This window comes from Cupressus sempervirens, chromosome 5 (assembly GCF_028749045.1).
Source record: "Cupressus sempervirens isolate cs-2001-9-10 chromosome 5, ASM2874904v1, whole genome shotgun sequence".
Lineage (NCBI taxonomy): Eukaryota > Viridiplantae > Streptophyta > Pinopsida > Cupressales > Cupressaceae > Cupressus > Cupressus sempervirens.
In genome coordinates this window covers 527,312,265-527,334,557 of record NC_143122.1, presented here as the reverse complement: position 1 = coordinate 527,334,557, position 22,293 = coordinate 527,312,265, and the positions used below count along the sequence as shown (strand labels likewise).

The 22,293-nt window shown below is 37.8% G+C and overlaps 1 protein-coding gene across 1 annotated transcript; it reads right to left on the bottom strand.

The window, feature by feature from the left end:
* Window positions 1-5,950: 5,950 nt before the first annotated feature.
* LOC149557020 (putative auxin efflux carrier component 1c) lies at window positions 5,951-9,404 on the bottom strand. Its single transcript, XM_089831675.1, has 6 exons — window positions 7,617-9,404; window positions 7,215-7,518; window positions 6,875-6,960; window positions 6,606-6,763; window positions 6,440-6,516; window positions 5,951-6,359 (listed from the first exon to the last, which is right to left on the bottom strand). Exons 1-6 carry the CDS (start codon window positions 8,971-8,973, stop codon window positions 6,290-6,292), a joined length of 2,052 nt encoding a protein of 683 aa, XP_089687801.1. The 5' UTR covers window positions 8,974-9,404; the 3' UTR covers window positions 5,951-6,289.
* Between the last annotated feature and the right edge of the window lie 12,889 nt (window positions 9,405-22,293).

Here is a 22,293-nt window from a genome sequence, read left to right as displayed (position 1 = left end):
ATGATGTGAATATTATTCCTTAAAGAAAAGTTTGAAGCATTTGAGAAAGTTAAGTTGTTTTAATGTTTAAGATCAGATAGAGGTGGAGAATTTACCTCAAATGATTTTACCACCTTTTGTGAAGTGAATGACATTAAGAGATAGTTATTAGCTCCTAAGACTCCTAAGCAGAATGGAGTTTCTAAGAGAAGAAATAGGTCTGTAATAGAGGCATCTAGAGCTATGATGTTTGAGAATGGTGTATCAAAGACATTTTGGAGAGAAGCAATCAATACAATAATATATACAATGAACATAATGGATATTAGAAAAGGTACGAACAAGACATCTTATGAACTATGGTTTGGAGATGCACCATCTATGAAGTATTTTAGAATCTTTGGAAGTAAATTTTATATCAAGAGGGATGATGACATTGGTAAGTTTGATGCAAGAAGAGATGAAGGTGTGTTCCTTGGTTATTCATTTAAAATCAAAGTTTATAGATGTTTTAATAAAAGAACTATGACTATTATCGAGTGCGTAAATGTGAAAGTGGATGAAAAGTTTGGAGTAAAAGAGAGAATGTTGGATTATAATTCTAATGATAAAGAAGCTAATCCTAAGCCTATCATAGAAAATGTTGAAACTTTCTTTGAGACTAACAATGATTTTTAGAATGATATTCAAGTTGTGGAATAAAGAGAAGAACCAAGATTTGAACCTAGAGAAGAAGTAAGAATTGACTCAATAACACCTACACCCAACAAGAATTTGACAAAGAATCACCCTACTAATCAACTTATTGGAAGCAAAGAAAAAGGAGTTATGACAAGAAAGAAAGTATATGAAGATGTTTGATTTCTCAAGTTAAACCAAAGAGTGTAGATGATGCATGCAAGGATTATCATTGGATTTAAGAAATGAAGGGAGAATTAGATTAGATTGTGAAGAATGAGACATGAGAATTAATTCGTAGACCTAAATATATGAATGCTATAGGAACTAAATGAGTTTTTAGAAACAAGATGAGGTTGTGAGAAATAAGGAAAGATTGGTATGCAAAGGATATTCACAGTAAGAAGGTATAGACTATGAAGAGACATTTTCCCCTGTTGCCAGAATTGAGGTAGTAAGGATGTTCTTGGCTTATGCAACAATTAAGAAGTTCAAAGTATATTAGATGGATGTGAAGTCATCATTTCTGAATAAAGAACTTGAAGAAGAAGTCCACATTGAGCAGCTTGAAGGATTTCCTTTGACAATAGAAGGAGACACGATATGCAAGTCAAAGAAAGCATTATATGGACTAAAGAAAGCACCTAGAACCTATAATGTGAGGTTAGATAAGTATTTGGAAAAGTTGGTGTAGACACCTAAAATTGTCCATATCCTAGTTCCTAGCCAATTAAATAGATATTTATTATTTATTTAATTACCCTGCCTTTAATTAAATAAATTTGCATTTGTTTAATTATATTTGCCCTTTCTTGATTTAAATAAACTAAGGTTTATTTAAATCTTAACCTATTCCCCTTGCATGCTAACCAATTCCCTTTAATTAAGTACTTCGTTTACTTAATTAATCCTTTCCTAATCTCACTTGGAATTAAATATTAAATTTGATTCTATTTGAGCACATGGCTCCTAACTTTAACCCTCACCTAACCTCACTTTCCTAACTTAACCCATCCTTCTAACCTAAGTCAATCCACTTATCCACTAATTAATCCTAGTTCCTCATCTAATCACATCCTTAATCATTTGCACAATCCTAATCAAATGATTAGCAAACCCTAGTCACATGTGACATGTGACTCTTAAATCTCTTACAACCTTGTCCCCCTTCACATGTGAACAAAAGGTGTCTCACACATGTGTGAGAAACCTTGAGCCTCCAACTCTCTTACACATGTCATTGACCCATCACTTTCAAATGTGTCTCACACATGTGTGAGAAACCTTGAACCTCCAACCCCTTACACCTGTCATAGACATGTCACATCAAAGGTTGCTCACACATGTGTGAGCATATTGCCCCCTTTGAATGGTCAAAAACCTAATCCACATGGAGTCCACTTGGGCTCCATCTCATGGACACCTCATTGATCCTAAGAGATCCTAGCCTTCCATCTTGCATTCAATCTCAGTCATCCGTTGCACCTCTTTTCCTATAAAAGGAGAGCTCTCTCCTCATTTCAAAAAAGCTACTATCTACCTCATTGTTATGCTGCAGGAATTGTGAGCAACCACATCCCACAACAATGAAATCATCTACACTTGATGATTTCATGAGGTTCGCATAGTGATATTTTAAATGCTTTTATGCTCTTTTTTGTTCCATGTTATGCTTATTTACATGTTCTCTTGCATCTTTTGAGGTTTGCATAATCATGTAGGAATAGATGTTAGTTGCTTAATGTTTATTCCGTTATTACATTTTTATGCAATATAGTTGGGATTTACTAAAGGTATTGCAGATAGTAATTTATATTTGAAAGATATTGAAGATGGGTTATTGGTTATTGTGATATTTGTGGATGAGATAATATTTGGAGGTAATGATGAAGAAAGTGACAAATTTGATGATGAAATGAAGAATGAATTTGAGATGAGTATGATTGGTGAGATGAAATACTTTTTAGGTTTACAAATTGTGCTGAATAATGATGGAATTTTCCTATCACAGTCTAAGTATTTGAAAGACTTTTTGAAGAGATTTGGCTTAAAAAGTTGTAAGCCTATTGGTACGTCTATGAGAATTGGTCACAGGGTATCCAGAAAAGATGAGATACCTATAGTAGAGCAGAAGAAGTACATATCCATGATTGGAAGTTTGTAATATCTAACTCACACCACCCTAGATATAGAAAATGCAGTTGGTATAGTCAAAATATTTCAAGCAAACCCTAAGGATTCACACTACACAATAATAAAAAGAATATTCACATATTTGAATGGTACATCTAATTTTGGCTTGTGGTATGACATGTCAAATGACTTTAAAATCTATGTACACATGCTGATACATATTAGGCAGACAATATGGATGACAGAAAGAGTACAATTGGTGGAGCATTTTTCCTTGGAGTAAGATTGGTTTCTTGGCTGAGAAAGAAATAATATTGTATTTCATAGACTACAATAACATAAGAATATGTAGTAGCAACAAACAATTGCAATCAGATAATGTGGATGAAACAAATGTTGAAGGATACTAGGATATAGTTTATAGAATCAATTATCATACATTGTGATAACACAAGTATATTGAGTATGTCTAAGATATCTAAGAATCCTATGTTGTACATTCTAAGAATAAGCATATATCGATTATGTTCTGAGAGAGAAAGTTGTAGAGAAAGATATCAACTTAGAGTATGTGAATACGAAAGAGTAGATTGCAGATATTTTATGAAGCCTTTGCCTAAGGATATATTTGAGTATTTATGAGGTATACTTCGGCGTAGAGAGTGCATCAGTTCAGTGGTACATAGCACTATTGTTTATCTGGACTAAATATTTATGCTTCTTGTATGGGGGAGTATCTATGATTGAGCATAGTAACTAAGGACTCTTGGTAGTTAGTATGAAACAATTTCTTTGGACACTTGAATCGGTTGAAGACTTTGAGCATATGATTGACATAATGATGCCTTTGTCATTAATGTTAATGGGGGAGAGATTGCATGAAAAACATCTTTTGGTAGTCTGTGGGAGATGTATACGAGAGAGAGAGAATGATGAATGTTTGATAATGAATGTGAATGATTGATAATCTTGTTCATATTTGTTAGAATGAGGAAAGGTGCAATGTTTATATACCTCTTGCAACATCTTGGGAGTTAAAAATATAAAAAGATATCCAAAGATCAAAATATCCTACTAAACCTATGAGATGGGACCCCATATCTGATTTGGGCGTGATCCTCAAATAACAAGATGTCATAGGTGTTATGTCCCAACTAATCAAAGCTCAAATCAAGACCATGTATCCTAGATAATCAAGAGATGTTAGACTACAAAGTACATCTAATTTTAGGACCAAGATAGAAGATGAACACAACAATTGTAGATATAGGGCCTAGTTGATGAAATAAATTATGTAAATTCTGAAGGAAAGAAAAAAGAGTACACTTAGAAATAATGATTTGCCTCAATTTTGAACAAGATTGAATTGATAGAGGACCCATATTTGAATTTATGTGTCCATTAAGTGTCATGTGAGGTTCTACAATGAAAATAAACTAAGGTCAGTGATAAATAAGTCAAAAAATTGTACATTTATTAAGCTCCTACAATATAGGATGGTACAATACTTCATTTGAATTGTAACTCATATGTAAAATGAAAAAATAATAATACATTTTTGCATTCTTAATAGTGAGTTAACTTTTCTAGCAATAAGCCTTATACGGGCAGTGAGCCCTCTAATAGTGAGTTGTTGTAACATTCTGTAACTGATAATGAGATATTGAGAGTTAGTCCTCTCTGTTATTTTTCCTATTTTGGGTTTCCATGTAAAAATACTCTTGTTATGTGTTGTGCATTGTTTCTCATGTTTACATTTGATTTCTACAATTAATGATGTTATGTGAATGGTTATTCAGAGAATTTAATGGTTTAAAGGGTATACTAATTCACTCCTCCACTCCTTGTCTCCTCCACTTACACCCAATTTTTAGTGCATCATATGTTCAACATAGCAACGTGTTAGAAGGTATTGCATAAGAAAGGTCTTTGGATGTGTAGTATAATACCACATTGAGTATGGTAAAAAAATTACTTAATCACATGTTTTAAAAACTAATTGTATTTTCACCTTAGTAAAAAAAATGTGCATGAAATAGCCAATCAACTAAATTTAAATTTAAACTTTTGAAAAGAAAGAGTCAATTCTCCAATTGTAGGATCAATCTTGTGTGCACACTAATGAATCTAAGTGGGAAAAGAGTCAAATAAAGGTTACCAATGAGGATTTTTTGGAATGTAAATGTAATGTAGCATGTTACTTTTCTACATGATTGAAAAACAATTGTAATCAAAGAAGATTTATGAATATTTTATGATTTTTCATCAAATGAATGGCTTGATATTGCATTGATCTTATGTTTTGCATAAAATCAAGTATACAAATTTATCAATTTTTCTTTGTTCAAATTGGATCTCATACAATGTAAGCCATTTCTTTGTTGCTCATCCATGTAATATTTTTTCACTTTATTTGTATTGCTAATTTAAGGGTTGGTAATATTGAAAAATATCTTGGAAGTGTTGTTTTGTTGCAAGGAAACAAATTACGTTTGGGCCAACCTTACAAATGTATATAAAAGTTTGAATGAGTAAGATCTATCAAATTCACATAATCCATATAGAGGTAAGATCTATTACACTCCCATAATTCATATGTGTAATGAGTGCTTTTCGATAAAATTTTGTTTGTATTTTTTTATATCAACAATTCAAATTATACTTATGATTTAAAAAGCCAAAAACATACATTAAAATATTTCTTCAAAATAAAAATTAAACTTATAAGAATGCAGAACACAAATCTGATAATTAGAATATAGAGAAAAATGGCTCATCTCAAATTTATATTAATATATTCATAACATTTTATAAAAAAAATTATATCATTTAAAAATATACTATTTATTTCAACTATCCATTAATAAAATTAACATGAATTTGAAAGCATGTTATTAATCTATTTTCAATGTTATTCTGTCAATTTGCAATGTTGTTTCATCTATTATCAATGTTATAATTCATATGTTTGCAGTGTTATGCATGAGCAAAACGAATAGGAATTTGAAGAAATATTCCAACGAGTAAAATTAAAGAAATATTCCGTGTGATTCCCAACGAGCATAATCAAAGAAAGATTTCCCATGAGCAAAGAGATGATTATGAAGAGATTCCTCGTAGGACTCATCTGAGGTAATTATTGCAAGAAGCCGTAAAGAGATTAAAGCAGTAAAATATGTTGAGGCTTTTATAAAGTGTGAATTGGATCTGTTGATCTGGCATTACAGTTCCGTAACACGGGAGATTAGGCTGATATCCCCCCGCACAGCATAAAGCTTAAACACGCACAGAAGGGAGCGTGAAGAATATGATGTAAGATTGAGTAAATATAATAATGTAGTCAAAAGCAGTAGAAAGTAAGCCATGGTGATGATGAATTTTTGAGGTGGAGGGGACGCTTTGTCCCTTTCTCTTTCTCTTTCTGTTCCTTCGGAAGAGACGTCCATTTATCCACCAGCTTACACCAATGCCAAGTACATATATATGTATACCTATCTGCCTACACCAGTCCAAGAAGAATGTAGTATGCCAACGTAATGGGCAGTGCAATGAGCATACCAAATATGACCCTGAGGAAGTTCCAATCCAAAACGTCAGCAGCAGTTTTCAACTTCATAAACAGACACTTAAGTGGGAGAGGAAGCATTACCCTGTGCTCAGTATATCCGGATGCACGCCGTACTCTTTTGCAAATACGAAGGGAACGATTCCTTGGGGAAGCGCCGCCTGTAAAACATAACAACGAATCTCATGGACATAAGACTTGTTTATTCGTAAATACAATGCAAATTGCAAATGAAGGGAATGAATTGTACCTGTACTATGGCTACACGGAGAAGCACGCCCCTGAGTCCAATAGCGAGGGAGGCAAGAGCCATGATAGCTGGTCCACTCAGAAACCTCACCGCCATCGCAAATGTTGCAACGGAGTTTCCACACGCTATCATTTTGGGCTGCAGAGCCATGAACAACCCTGTGCATCCACCATCGTTTTTGTTTCATCATGCCCAATCAATTAGAAATTATATTTCACGAACAAATAATGTCATGATGTGGCGGAGCATAATGGCACAAGCATGTTTACCTAGACTGAACATGGCCATGCCAAGCCCCGCATCGGACAAGATCTTTATTGATTCTGAAATTATTGCCGGCATCTCGACATTCCACCTGCAAACATAACACCATTAATGACGACCTTGAATAAACTCCTCCACGAACCATTTGTCAATGTTCAATGCACGAATGGATCATTTCATGAGTGTTCACTGTATCTACAGTAATCCAACGACTTCCTGGTTAATTATACTAAAATCGGGCATGTTGTATAAACAACTGTTTTGAATTCTAAGCTGGATGTGTTTAAGAGTATGTCCATTGAATGGCAGTCGTGATTGGAGGAAGATATATATATATAGAAATACCTGAAGGAGACGAGAGACCAGGTGAGGCCAATGAGGCTGGAGTAGGTGTTGGGATTGCGAATGAGTTTTCTCCAGACCATGATGAGGATAAGGCGCGTCATGACACTGGCAGGAGGCATCAGCTTCGTCGGCTGCGCATCTTGGCTCTTGGGGTGAAGCTCTGCCGTTGAGCTCGACCCAAATTTGGACAGCCTCGGCTCTTCTTTCTCCCGAGAAAGACCTTCCTCTGCCTTGTTCCCGAAACTGAAATCCTCTTCTTCACGCCCGTACTCCTCATACAACACCTCCCTCCGCTCTGCTGGACCTGTCATGACAAGTGGGGCACGCACACTAGATATTCATTTCTGAGACTACAAAACACACAAACAGGGTAGATTGATAGATTTCTTCTCTAATGCTCACCTTTTAGTATGCCGTTGTGGTCGCGAGCAGGGGAAATGGGGTGCGCCCTTACTTCTTTGGCAGAGTAATCGGGCAGCTTGTTGGTATTGTCCGGAGAAGCGCTGGAGCTCCACACGAACATGTGAGCATCCTTGTCGTGAACATGTACCTCTTGGTTCTCATTAATCTTTGGCTGACAGAACTTGGAATCGGCATGACTGCTCTTCTTGGCAGCCCTGGCGGTGGTGCTGGGGGAGAACATTCCTGGATTCGGCGCAGGATAACCCGGCTGAGTTTGGTTCTGGTTCTGGGAGCCGTACGGAGGCAGGGCTCCGCTGCCCGGCGGATATATTCCGAAGCGGGCAGCAGTAGCAGTGTTAGGAGGAGCGGCAGCGGGAGGAGGAGGAGGCGGAGGTTTCGCGTAGGGGTTGAAATAGTCGGCAGAGTTGTCGTCTTCGAAGTTGGAGGGGCGAGGGGTGGGGCCTCGGGAGGAGTGGAGGGAGTAGACGTCGGAAGTGGCGAGGTTGGAAGGGCGGGGGCTGACATTTTTGCAGGGAGGGTTGGAGGAGGAGGAGTTGAAGATGGAGTAGAAGTCGGAGTGGTTGAAGCTGGAGCCCCTGGGGGTGGGGTTACGGGAGGAGTGGAGGGAGTAGATCTCCGCTCCCGTGAGGTTGGAGGGGCGGGGCGTGAGGGACGGGAGCGACGGGAGGCCCTGGGAGCGGCGGGAGGAGATGACGGAGCGAGAGGAGGTGGACTTGCGCACGGTGACGTGCAGCTTGCCGTCGTGGCCGAGCTGGGCTTCCGTCTGGAGGGGCTCGCGGCCGTCGAGGGAGAGGACGTCGGAGTCGACCTTGAAGGAGACGATGGAGGCGGCGGTGTCGGGGAACTGGTCCATGATGAGCATCTTGGCGCCCCTGTACTCGAACATGAAGAGCATGAGAGTGTACCAGATGATGCACTGCAGCACCACGATCTGCACCATGAGGCTGCCGGAGAAGTCGCCGTACATGCCCTTGAGGAGGGGGATCCCCATGACGAGGGTGTTGGGGAGGGAGGAGAGGGAGAAGAGGGTGATCATCCACTCCAGGCTGCCCCGCCGGCTCACCTTCGCCCACACTCCCAGCACCACCAGCACTATCACCTTCTGCAGGCTGTCCGCCGCTATGAACCGCATGTTCATCTTGAACGGGTTGTTGCTCGATATGAAGTGGAACGACAGCAGCGGCACCGCGAACAGGGCCACGAACCGGTTGATCCCCGAGCACTGCTCCGGGCTGAAGATTTTCCACCACTTAACCGACCCGTACGCCAGTATCATCGCCACATACAGCGGCACCACCGCCGTCATCACATGATACAAATCCCTCCACGATATCATCCTTCTCGACTAGAACCGCTGCTTCTACTATCACTACTCTTCCTCTTCTACACAACCGAACTCCACATTCAACCCATCTCCAACCAACACCGGCAAATGTCGAAATGTGCAGAACCGAATTCCCACGCAGACTTTCCCTTTCCCTCCTTTACAGAGTGAAAATCGAGAACTTGGGGCTCTCGAAGCGAGCGTGAGTTTGAACTAGTTGAGTAGATGTAGTGAGGAGTAGGAGTAGTGGGCATTGAACTCTGGATTCCAATGCATAACGAGGTTATTAAACCGAACAGGCAAAAATGACAACGGCAGCAGGAAAGAAGCTGCGCCTTCTGTTTCCTTGTTTCTGGCAATCAGAGGAGGAGATCACGCCGGTCCGACGATCCGCAGAGAGAGAGGTGTTTCCTTTCCCTTTTAGAGCCCACCACCCAAACGTTAACAAGAATCCGTAGCCCCTGTTTAATATATGGATCTGATACCTCTAATCATAATCATTCCCCTCACATGCATCTCGCCTATGGCTATCATCATCATCACTCAACCCCACAATGCCCAATGCCATCCATACATTATTATTATTAGCCTAGGCAACAACAAAAAAGGCTAATAAAGAAAGGAGAGAAGGAAAGCAGCCTATGGGAATACTAGAAGTAGAGCAGGGCTGACAAAGACAAAGTAGGCAGGTGGCAGCGGTTGTCGAAGAATCTTTGATTGCGAACGCGCATGCAGGGGTGCAGTGAGCGGAGGCGTGGAGAAACCATGTTTCAGGCGGCGCCGCTCATTTCCCAGATGCCCATAAAATACAATCAATTGCAAGGCGTGTGGGAAGAATAGAATAATTTCATTCCCTTTCTATTCCATGGCGGGCGCCTGTCTCCAATGGAAATGACGTGCCCGTGCTCTCTCTTTTTTAACTCCCTCTCTCCCGTCGCTTTTTAAATGATTTGGGTTTGTGGGACTTTTTTATTGGGATTCCATGCAAGGGGGACAAGCTGTGCTCTTCGCTTTTAATCTCCTCAGGATTTATTTATATTCCTCATGCCACAAAATCCCAAACGGATGTTAAAGTCAGTGCAACGTGGTTTGGTCGCGGTTTGGTGACAGTGAAAAGATATTCGACGGGCCACACCAAATTTGAAGACCCGTCCCGGAAATGAGAACACAAGAGAAATGAGAAGCGCATGTGGTCCCATTATTAGTAACATATGCGAACTCTAAGCCTTTTCCTTCATCCCATCATTTCCTATTTCTGCGAATCATGTGTGACGGCTTTCGCCACAGCTTCTGCTGCCTCTCATACCCATGCTCATATAAGAGCACTTATTAACTGGAAAGCAAAAATGTTGATGGCACAACTTAGAACTAGTTCACATCAGCTGCGATGTGAAACTGGTCGGTGGCAAGTTCCAAAGGAAGAGTGGGCAGACAGAACATGTTTATTTTGTAATATGGGAATAGTTAAGACAGAGCAACACTTTGTCAAGGACTGCCTAGCTTACAATGACATCAGATCTGGTTATACAAAAATATTGCAGAACAAGGACTTCAACTATTTATTCGAGGAAGATCAAGTGAAGAGAGCAACGGATTTGATTACCAAACTTCAGAGAAGGAGAGACAAGTTATCCAAAACTTTACAACTGACTAGTTCCGCTCTTGACTCGGGAGGGTGATTGCATGGGTCCCATAGACTACTTTAATCTCGTGGACGTAATTAAAATCTATCATATCATATCATATCATCGAACCCTTGTCCTTCAAATTGGTGCAACTCAAAACTCCTCCTACCGACCCATTCTTTATTTTATGAGAGATCTGGTTTTGTTATCAGGCATCTCATTCATTATTAGTGAATTACAAGAATCTATCTTTTATGAAAGAATGAATGGTATATCTAGCACACATTACATCTCACTCATGTTTAAAGAAGTGAATTATGCTTTCTTTTTGGAAGTCACTCAACTCCTATTACTCTAATTCAAGCACACTTCATCATAGACTTTTCTCCTAGATTAAGCCCACTTCACTTGCTTCCCCACTTGTAAAGCATTCCACCAATATTATATACTTTATGAATATTTCCTCAATTTCATTTATCAATATTGTGTTCATTTCCATGGATAAGTTGATTTAAATTTGATCCTAACTTTCTATTAGTTTATATGAATTTCTACTTATCCATATGATGATGAAATTTGGATTGGGTTGCAAACATAATTTCCCTCTATGACTATTGCCTTTAGTCAATGCTTCAAATTGTATTTAAGGACCAATTTTAGAACATTCATATTCATTTGTGGAATGCATTGATGGCCACCTAATTATGTGTTAAATTCATCAACATATTTTATGTCTTGGCATCATGCGTCATGTGTCTTATATATCCTCATTGTTGAGAAAAGGAGTTAATTCAGGCTTACAAAAGTTTTGTATTGTTCTAAATTGTAAACACCTATAGCTAGATTCTCAATTAATCCCCATTTTAGTATGTATAAGCTACCACATTAATTTCCAATACTTCAGCCCCACTTTCATTTTCATTCTGGTATTCATTGTTCCTCTTTTAGTTTCATTAATAAATATGAAGCCACAGACTCCCCATATAATTTTTGCCACCCCAATTCCCTACTATTCTCTAGGCCCCTAAAATTATATGGGTGGGCGCCATGGTGCATCTGCAGAATTCTTTTAGGGGGCAGATGTCAATGCCATGGTGGGATTTATGCTATGGAGCGGGGACCCACTTGAAACTTCGAGAGAGATATGCTGGAGGGTGCGAAATCAATAGGTGCCGGAGCAGCTACAATTGCTTCAGCGGGAGCTGCTGCCGGTACTGGAAACGTTTTTAGTTCCTCGATTCATCCCGTTGCGCGGAATCCATCATTGGCTAAACAATCATTCGGTCACGCCATTTCGGGGTTTGCTCCAACCGAAGCTATTGCATCGTCCGCGTCAACGATGGCCTTTCCGATCCCATTCTGTCCACAATTTTAATTCAAAACCAAACTTTGAGGTTTTCTAGGGGATAGGTCGGCCAGGTTGATCAAGTAGTTGAGGTTTTCCCTAAAAATCAAATCAGGGGCTCATCTCAATGGCTAAGCAATAAATCTTAAATCTCATATGCTTCCTTCAAATGTTTAGCTCCAAAATGTTGTGATGGGTATATAAAAAACCTACATCTCTTCATTTGGACATATCACACCACAAAAATTTGATCTCTCCCCTACAAATTTGCATTTGAGCATGCTAAAACAGACTGTCGAGCACTCTAAGGTGTTTTCAAGGCTATATTCTCCATGGACCAAGCTTATTTCCCTTATTGAAGGCCAAGAAAAGGATCTACCATCAAGGAAGAAGATCACAAGCATCTAATACATCCAAGAATTCAGGTTTTTGTTACTTCAAGTCATCTCTCTCTCTCTCTCTCTCTCTCTCTCTCTCCAAAATCAATAGTCTTTTGTAAGAAATGAATTTTTCCATCTTAAAAAAATTATGTACCACCACAAAAGTTGATGATTTCCTCTTCGAGTCCTTGGAAAACCAAGAAAAAATTCTATCCACTAATATAGGTAGTGATACATATAGCCTTGTATTCTTCTTAGCTCCTTTTTCCATTTAGCATATTCAGTTGCTTTGTACAAATTTATTAACATCTTACTATAATTGTGGAAAAAAAATAATTCTCACTAATTAGAGAAATGGTTTTATCTTGACTAAAATGTCTAGCCGACCCTCCACTATGCTTCTCTTTGATGAGATTGTGTCCCATAGAAATTCTCAGAATGCACAACTATCTACCTTTGAATAATATGCTATCTTTGATTATGAAGTCTAACCATATGGTTTATTCTAGAGGAATAGATTATGTACAAGCATTCCAAGATTCACAAAAATTAGAATCCTCTACATCCAAACTCTTGAGTTCCTTGAACCTAGAAATCTCAATCAACATCTTAGTTTGAAATTAGAGAGAGGGGGGGATAGGGGAGAGAGAAAGAGAGAGAGAGAGAGAGAGAGAGAGAGAGAGAGAGGGGGGGGGGGGATAGGGGAGAGAGAGAGAGAGAGAGGCAGAGAGATGAAGAGAATGGGATAGCATGGAGAGAGAGGGGGGTGGTGAGAGAGAGAGGGGGGGGGGATTACATATTACTTAGAAAGAGACAATGCTTAAGGGTAACAAGTTAGATAGAGAGAGACAGAGAGGTTAGGAATTAATTAAAGAATGCAAGAGATTAGGAGTTAGTAAGAGAGATATCTTATGATTTATTTAGTTATTTTGTGAGTGTATTTATGTGTATTTGAGAGGGAAAGAATTAACAATATGTTAGCACTCATGTTTACCTATTGATTACGCATTTGGAAAAAAATGACTACATGTTTTAGATTATAATTAATTCAAATTTATGGAAAATACAATTTTGATGACATAATATATATTTATCTACATGACATTGTATATCTCTTCAATATCTTTCCAACGCATTTTGAACAAAGTCAATTGGACTTCGTATGTGAAAGTTATGGCCTTTGGAGTAAAGCCTACTTTTAGTTCTTCAAAACTCGATTGGGTTTTGAATAACCTGATCAAGTTATTTGAATCCTAGAAAACCAATTGCTTTATGGCTTGGTGATAGCATAGGGAAATGACCCAAAGGGTTGGGAGACTATTTTCCCTCCAAATTTTTATTTCCCTTTAAACGCTTTTTCATCTTCTCAAATGAATTCTCATATTCTCCTTCATCGTTTGCTAATAAGGAAGTGGGTATCTCAAAAATTACTACCATAATATTACATGTCTTCTTAGCTTTCTAATGATATAATTTTTTCTATTTTTGGACAATATTAACAATGAAAACTTTAATTACTTTTACCAATGCCTTGACATTCCTCATAGACATATGTCTACCATTTTTTGAATAACTTTTGATATACTTAACCAAATTCAAAATCAATTATATATTATTGTTCTACACTTGATTCTATACACTTTTTAAAAAGAAGTTTCCATTTTTTATTATTTTGGTGCAAGTTATGCTCAACACATGAATATGTACCAAAATTTTAGGATGTAGTCAATTCAATAATTCATAAAAAATAAAATACTTATAAGAAAATTACAAAAAAATACACGAATTCTATATATGAATATTAACTATCATCCTTGTTGTCACAAAAATTTGCACCTGTGTCCAAAGTTTTTACCTAAGGACAACTTTGTGAAACATGGAAACAACCTCCAAGTTGTGGGACTTGAACTGTGAGGTTAAGTCTCCAGAGAAGGTCAAGTTCCTTTACTATTAGGGTGCACCTAACTAGACTTGGAGAGGAAAAGGGAGAAGGAAAGCATGAAAGAAAATCTACCTAATCTAACCTAAGGGGTGATGCACCAAAATAGAGTGTTCAAACCAATCTCCACCCATACATGCACTTTTGAACCATCATGACACCAAAATATATACACATCTAGAATTGTTTTAATCTAACAATCACATGCAAATCATAAAACCCAAATAAATGACACAAGGAAGATGAGATTCACTTATATATCATTCATAGGTCAAAGAGATATAATCATGCAAAATTGCAGATATCCACAATACACTAATGAGAGGTAAATAGATCTTGCACAATACATCAATGGTTGAAGGAGATAAGGCATAATACCATGTAGTTCAAAAGCAAAGGGGACTTACAGCAGTATACTAGAGCAATGTTAGAGAAACAAAGTAGAGTTGATCATAAGAAAGAATTACAACCTTGTTTTTATAGTTCAAGTATAACTAAGATATTTATAACTGAAGTTACTCCACAACCACTGCCATTAAGTGCTCAGAGAACAATCAACATGATCCAAACAATAGATTTGATTCAATACACTTGTAGAGGCATGAAAATCATAAAAAACCCTGACTAGAGGAAACCCTGAAGTGATAGAAACAACGCCAATCAGTGCATAGTTGGGTAGATGGAAAGTTGGGTATGAGTGCATGCTTCTTTTGCATTTACTAGACATGGGGATGCTGAAGCAATCTGTAGATGATCAAAAAATCCAATCTGTCATTAAAGAGTATTTTCCTTTTTTTGCTATCAGCATGCCAAGTTAGATGTATCAGCAAGTCAATCATATTCAATGCTCATCTTGTACTCTTCCTGCAATTCTATTGGTCAAAGACCCCTTTTCTTTTCCATCTCGGACAAGTGAAACATTTATCATGGTCCCAAGTCTACCAAGGCTCTATGATCCTATGATCATCAACCTGTCTTATTATCGGACCTCCCTTAAAGTCTCCTTACGATCGTTGCAATACTACAACAAATCCTTTATCTTTGTGCCTTCAGAAGACCTCTGCATCTGCATCTATGATCTTACGACAACCATATATTGTAGGATCATAACCCTTCTTGCCATTGCTTGTGACCATATGCTTCTACAATGTTATGATGGTTGATATATCCTAACATCAGCAGCCTTGGAAAATGACTTCATGATCTTACACTGGATCATAAGATCATAACATGGGAACTTGGTTGTATTATCATAACCCTGACCCTTCACCTCCTGTGATCTAACGAAATGGAGCCCACTAGGGACACATGTTAAAACCTCGTTATGTCTCTATAACTAAAGATTGATTAATTTTTGATAGCGACATAACAAGAGACGTTGATCTACCTTCATTTGACGACCTAGAAACATGCAACCAATTTACTGACCATGCTAGGATCTGAACCAATTGGAACCCATCTATATGCCAACTTGTCTGACAGAATTTTACTTTTGTGGCCTGCCAAGGGAATGATGTCATCAGATATACGTGTCACGAAGTCATTATGTCACCTTCCATAAGATCCTTGTAACTTTATAAGGTGAAAAGGCGATGACCGTAGATGCTAGGAAGATCTGACAATGGGGAAGATACACGCCCTTAAAGATATTAAATTGTGCCAACACTTAGAAAAAGGGGAATAACCTAAGGTTTTAGTATAAGTATTTGTGCCAGGTATTTTATTTGAATTTTCAAATATGTGAACATTACTATGTTTGAATTCAAATATGGTAATTTGGTAGGAAGGCAAAAATGACCAACAATTCTAATGAATCAAGGGGGATGCAAACCAACTATGCATAGACTAATAGCCTACGCATCCACTAGATATCAAAGTCATGGAAATCATGAAGACCCACCTAGAAAAACCTTAAAATCATAGAAAACATGCCCAGGAACCTCAAAACTACCTCTTTGCAATTGAAACCAGAAAATAAAATCCTCTACAACCTCTACAAAATACACGTGCTCATGCACTTCTTGGAAAGAAGGAACAAATAGGAAACAAACTACTCTAACTATGTACAGGAAACACCATTCTACCTCAAAAATAGTGGTTGAGATATATCCCATTAATTGGAATCAACAGAATTTCACCATTAGACCTACTTAACTCGAAAGCATTGGCCTCTTTGCAACTAACAACCATATAGGGACCACTCCATAATGTATCAAAATTTGAGTGCCTCCTTGCTTTTTCCCTCTTTGCATTCCATTTTAATACAAGATCACCCTCTCTAATGGTTCTGACCTTGGTCTTCTTATCAAAAGACTTCTTGACTTTTTGTTGATGTGCTTCTACGGTCTACATGGTTTGTTTTCTTTTCTCTTCCAAATTCATTAGTTTTGTCATTCTTATAGACATAGCATCATTTTCAACCAGGTCCAATTGATGAGCTAGCTCAAGAGCAAGAAACTCCAGTGAAATAGGAAGTCTAGATTGCCTGCCATATACCAACATGAAAGGAGAATTTCCTATAGCTCTCTTAGGTGTTATTTTTCCATCCCACAGTGCAGTTTTCAACTTTTGATGCCAACACCTCTAGTTATCCTCTATAGTCCTTTTCATAATCCTAATTAGGTTTTTATTAGATGACTTAGACAATCTATTGCCTTGAGGATAGTAGTTTGAGGATGTGCTCAAGTAGATATTATGATCAACCAACCATGCATGAATCTGAGCTCCCACAAAAGATTTTGTGTTATCTGAAATAATTGTTGAAGGGACACCAAACCTGGTCACAATTCCATCAACGAATTCAAAAACTGAGGTTTTTGTAGCATCCTTCAATGCAACTGCTTCTATCCATCTGGTGAAGTAATTTGTAGCCACTAGGATCCATTTGTGACAAATCCTAGAAGGTGGATTGATAGGGCCTGTGAAGTCTAATCCTCACTAAGTAAAAGGTTGATCCACCTAAACAAGATGAAGTGGAAGAGCTGCAAGCCTCTTCTTACTTGAAAAAAAAGCACTTTTTTCACACTTCCTCACATGTCTATGACAATCATGGAATATGGATGGCCAATAGTAACTAACCCTCATAATCTTCATTGCAGTTGCCCTTGCTGAAAAATGACCACCATCAAGACCATCATGAAGCTCTTTGATCACTCTTTTAGCTTGGTTTGTATCAATGCATCTCAATAGGGCTCCATTGAACTCCCTTTTGAAAAGGATACCATCAACAATGGCATAAGGAATTGACTACAACCTATACTATCTCCTTTTAGTTCTATCCAATCCCTGAGGATATCCATTGTCTGACAAGAAGGTCATCATGTCATCCATCCAATTCCTTGGATTATCATTTCTTGCTTCTTGTTGTTCTATCAATACCATAGCAACTTCCTCATCTGATTCTTGAGATGAGATCATCTGTTTTCACAATCCCTTTCCCCTTACCAACTTGGTAATTTGAATGTCCGCATCATACTCCATTACCTTAGTGATCCATCCAGCTCTCTTTTCATTGATGTCTTTGCTCAAAAGAAAGTCGTTCACATTGGCATGTGGTACTACAAATGGATCTTGTTATGAGATAGAAGGTGTCTGAATTTCTTCAAAGCTCTTATGACTACAAGGGCTTGCTTTTCTACATAACTATATTTGTCTTCATATTCCTTAAGCCCTTTGCTAAAGAAGGCAATGGGCTATTCTTCATTCTTATCATTTGTCTAAGTCAAGACAACATAAATGTTTGATTCACCACCTAAGGTATAAAGAATGAAATCCTTTTCAAAATTCAGATTGATGAGAGTAGGGGATGAGGCTATGGCTACTTTGATCTCTTCAAAACTCATCTTTCCTTCCTTGGTCCATGAAAATACCACATTCTTCTTAAGCATAGCTATAAGAGGTTTTACCATGGTAGCTAAACTAGGGATAAATCTCCTCACAAAATTCATCCTACCAAGAAAAATTTGCAGCCCCTTTTTGTGGCTAGGAAGGGAGAGAGAAAGTATTGCCTTTGTTCTCTCTGGATCAATGGTTAAACCATCCTTAGATACAATGTGTCCTAATAATTTCCCTTGATTAGCAGCAAAGACGCATTTTCTTGGATTCAAAGATACCTCAAGCTCTCTACATATTATGAACACCTATTTGAGATTACCCAATAGGTGCCCCACTTCATTGTGAATGCAATCTTATATTTGTCAACGTCGTTGACTAGCACTTGATTATAACTAAAGAATCCATTAAGAAATGAGAACCTCTTTGAACCAATGACCTTAGATAGTATTTGTTACATGGAAGGGAAGGGATGATGATTTTTAAGGGAAGCTTGGCTAAGATCCCTAAAATCCACACATAATCTAATTTCTCCATTCTTCTTCCTAACAGGGACAAGGTTTGCTACCCAAGATGAGTGCTTGGTAGGGAAAATTATATTAGCCTCAATCATCTTGGATAGCTCTTTTCTCATTAAGGGTTCAATCTTAGGATTCACTGGCCTTTATTTTTACCGTATAGGTTTGACATTATCCATTAAGTCTATGGTATGCTGAAACAAACTAGGGTCAAAACCCTTTAAATCATCATATTTCCAAGAAAATACATCATTAAATTCTTGGCATAGATGAATGAAATTCTCTTGCTCAATTTCAAAACATACCTTTCCCATCTTTAAGAAATTTCCATCAGCAACCATGACTGGTATATGATCATCTTTATCAATAGCTAGGTTCATGCTTCTATTTTTTGTTTGCTCACCAGGATTGAAGGCACTCTCTAAAGTAATGAGACCCTTAGGAAACTTGTTAGAACTGAGATTGATGATTTGATCCCCATACTAGCCATGCAACCTTGACTAATTTCTATTTGAGAATTTTGTCTCATTCTAAAAGAAACTTACAATTTGTGCATCAGATTCAAACACTTTCCAATTGGTGTTGTTGCTAAAAATAGCAGGCCTAACTACCACGTTAATCTACTACTTCTTTTCAACTTCAAGGTTCTTTGGGATATCATAAGATTCACCCACTGTTGCAAGTCTATCAGCATGTCTATTCTCTTTTCTAGGGATGCTTTGAATATTAAATGCATTGAAACTTTCAAGAAAATCCCATACTCTACTTTTATAAGACTTGAGAAAACCATTCTTAGTGATATTTTGATTTCTCACCCGATTGGCCACCAACTTGCTATCCCCATATACACTTAATGCTTGGACTCCTCTTTTCTAAGCTAGCAAAAGACCTTGAATCAAGGATTCATACTCAACCACATTATTGGTACAGTTGAATTGGAGCCTAAAGGAGAAGTAGTACCTTACTAGTGTAGGAGAAATTAACATCACACCAACCCTTGATCCATTCTTATTTCTTGATCCATCAAAATACACACTCCATATCTGACTCATATCTTCTTTGGTCTTCATAAGGTTAGGGACAAGAGCATCCTTTTTTTTTTATATAATATGTACCAAGGCCTGTCTTAAGGGTTTCTGATATGGGATCAAACTGATATGCATTAGCCCATTCATCTAAGAGAAAATCAAGTATTTCTACTAGGGAAGTGGCAAACTCATTTACTATGTCGTTCTCATCCATCTCTAGGATAGTACAATTCATATTGATGAGATTAGGGGCATAGGGTTCAATATGATGAAGGGTTAGAGGCTCTACTTTGATTGAATCCTTGGTCCCATGTCTTGTTCTAAAAAACATATATGACTAATTAGAATATGTAACCACCTATTTGGGCAGTGAAGTCTCTTAACAAACAAATGGAAAAGTGTGGCTTGAACTCAAAAAATGATATATCTTGAGTTACAGTACAACCAGGGCATGCATACAGGGCCATTTCAACATTCTTAAGGATCCCTATAGTCTTGAAAGTACTACTATCCAACTATAATACATCCTTAACAATGGGCTCATATTTCATTTCTAAAGCATTGACAACACACCTAGGCATTACTGAACTACTAGCCCCCGAATCAATCATGCAATTGTGGACTAGTTTATCCCCTATAATTAGAGAAACATAAATGGAGGAGGTCTAGCCTTTTTACTTATTTCTACCTCCCTTGATGGTTTCACTATACTTGTGGTAGTTTCCATGCTAGGTGGTTGATCCTTTGGTTCAATACTTTCCAATTCTTGTTATAGCAACCTCTTTTGCATGGGTATAGTAGCAACAACATCCCACATGGAAATATTCATATTTTTTTTCTTCATCCATTCTACCACATTGAAAGGGGCTTTATATGTCTTGGTGGAAACTTTGGGAGCTATATGTATGGGAGATTGAGATGGAAAAACTTGGGGACTATTCACATCTCCTCTATTACTGTTCTGTCTTTGTTGTTGAGGAGCATTGGGTTGATCATTTTTTGGTTGTACATGAGGTACTACATTGGACGTTGAAGCTTAATTAGGAGGAGGGGTAGCATTTTATACAACTCTTCTTTTTCTCCTAGTATTGTGAGAAATGGGGTCCTAGTTCACATTACAATGTTCCTCTACCTGATGATTTGTGAAGGAGCAATCATCCTATCTTTGCATAAATGAGGTATCTTTGGGTTGGCTTTCATTGTATGATTTTCCTACTGCAAGCTCCTAAGTGGTCAAAGCCAAATAAGATTTAGCCTTTTGGCACATACAATGGTCATGGGAGTAATTGTAAGAAAGGAAAAAATATTGGTCTTGAGCCATATTGTTTTGAGGGACTATGGCTCTACTTTGATTTGCATTTGAGGTGGACACATGACTATTTTGCCTACTCTGATCAAAAGAATTGTTCCCATAATTATGATTTTGGGGCCTACCATTATTTGGAGTTTGATATTGTAGTTGAGGAGCCTTATTACCTTGAGCTTGTTGTCTCTCCAAAGTCACCACTTTGTTGCTCACTTTCTGCATTACAGAGAAGTTATCTTCTAATTTTTTTTCTTGACCTTGCAATATTTTATCTATTTTCAACATCATAAACTACATCATCTCCCTAATTTCATCCATTCCATTCAAAGATGTGGAAGCGAGCGGTTGTGATGTAGAAATTGTGGGAATAGGGGCCATTGTTGGTTGGTGCTTTGGGATATCAAAGAAGAAAGGCATAGGAGGCCTTGGAGCTAACTTTCCTCCTTGTATCAGTATGTTTTCTACCCTTATCACTATTTCATAAACATTAGGTAAGATATCTCCTCCCATGGTTTGAATTGTAGTGGCAATATCACTATTAAAATCTTTGAGATAATGCAAGAAGGATACAAGGGGTAGGCTTCACTGAAGTAGGTATTCTGTCCCATCTCTTCTAGAATTTGTAGTTGAAATCAGTAATACATTCATGGGGGGCTCTTTTTATAGTAGTTAGCTATTCTAAAAGTGACAAATAGTTACTTTTGTCCTCAAAATGTTTACATAGTTCTACTCCTAACCCATCCTAATCCATTATAGAACAATGTGATAGACCCCTGTACCACTGTAGGGCTTTCCCTTTTAAAGATGAAGCTAAGAGTCTAATGACCACATCATCTTCTATAATACCATGGATATTACAAACATTTGCAACCTCTTGGATGTGTTCTAAGGGAAAGATAAAAGTTTCACTAGTAAATTCAGGGATACTTTTAAGAGTGACTACTGCTATGTCATGTCTTTGGGCTAACAAAAGAGGACTTCTACCATTAAAGGTGGCAAAGGCATGAGCTCTAGCCATGCAAACAAGTGGTCTATTAATATGAACTGATGGCTTTCTAGGTTGAGATCTGACAATAGAAGGAGTTGAGATTGATCTTGCAGGGGTATGTATTTCCTTTGTACTCCTAACTGGTGATAAAGATACTATAGTCCTTCTTCTTCTAGGATTGGAAAATGAAAGCTCTTAGTACTGAAAATTACCTCTAGAAGATGCCCTTATTAGCTTTGGGCATGAATCAAAACAAATTTGGTTTGGAACTAGTTATGAAGGGTGTAGAGTCACTAAGTTCTTTGTAGAAATGAGCCCCTTGAAGGCTTGGAATACTGAGAGAAACACTATATTCTTAGCATCAACTTTAAA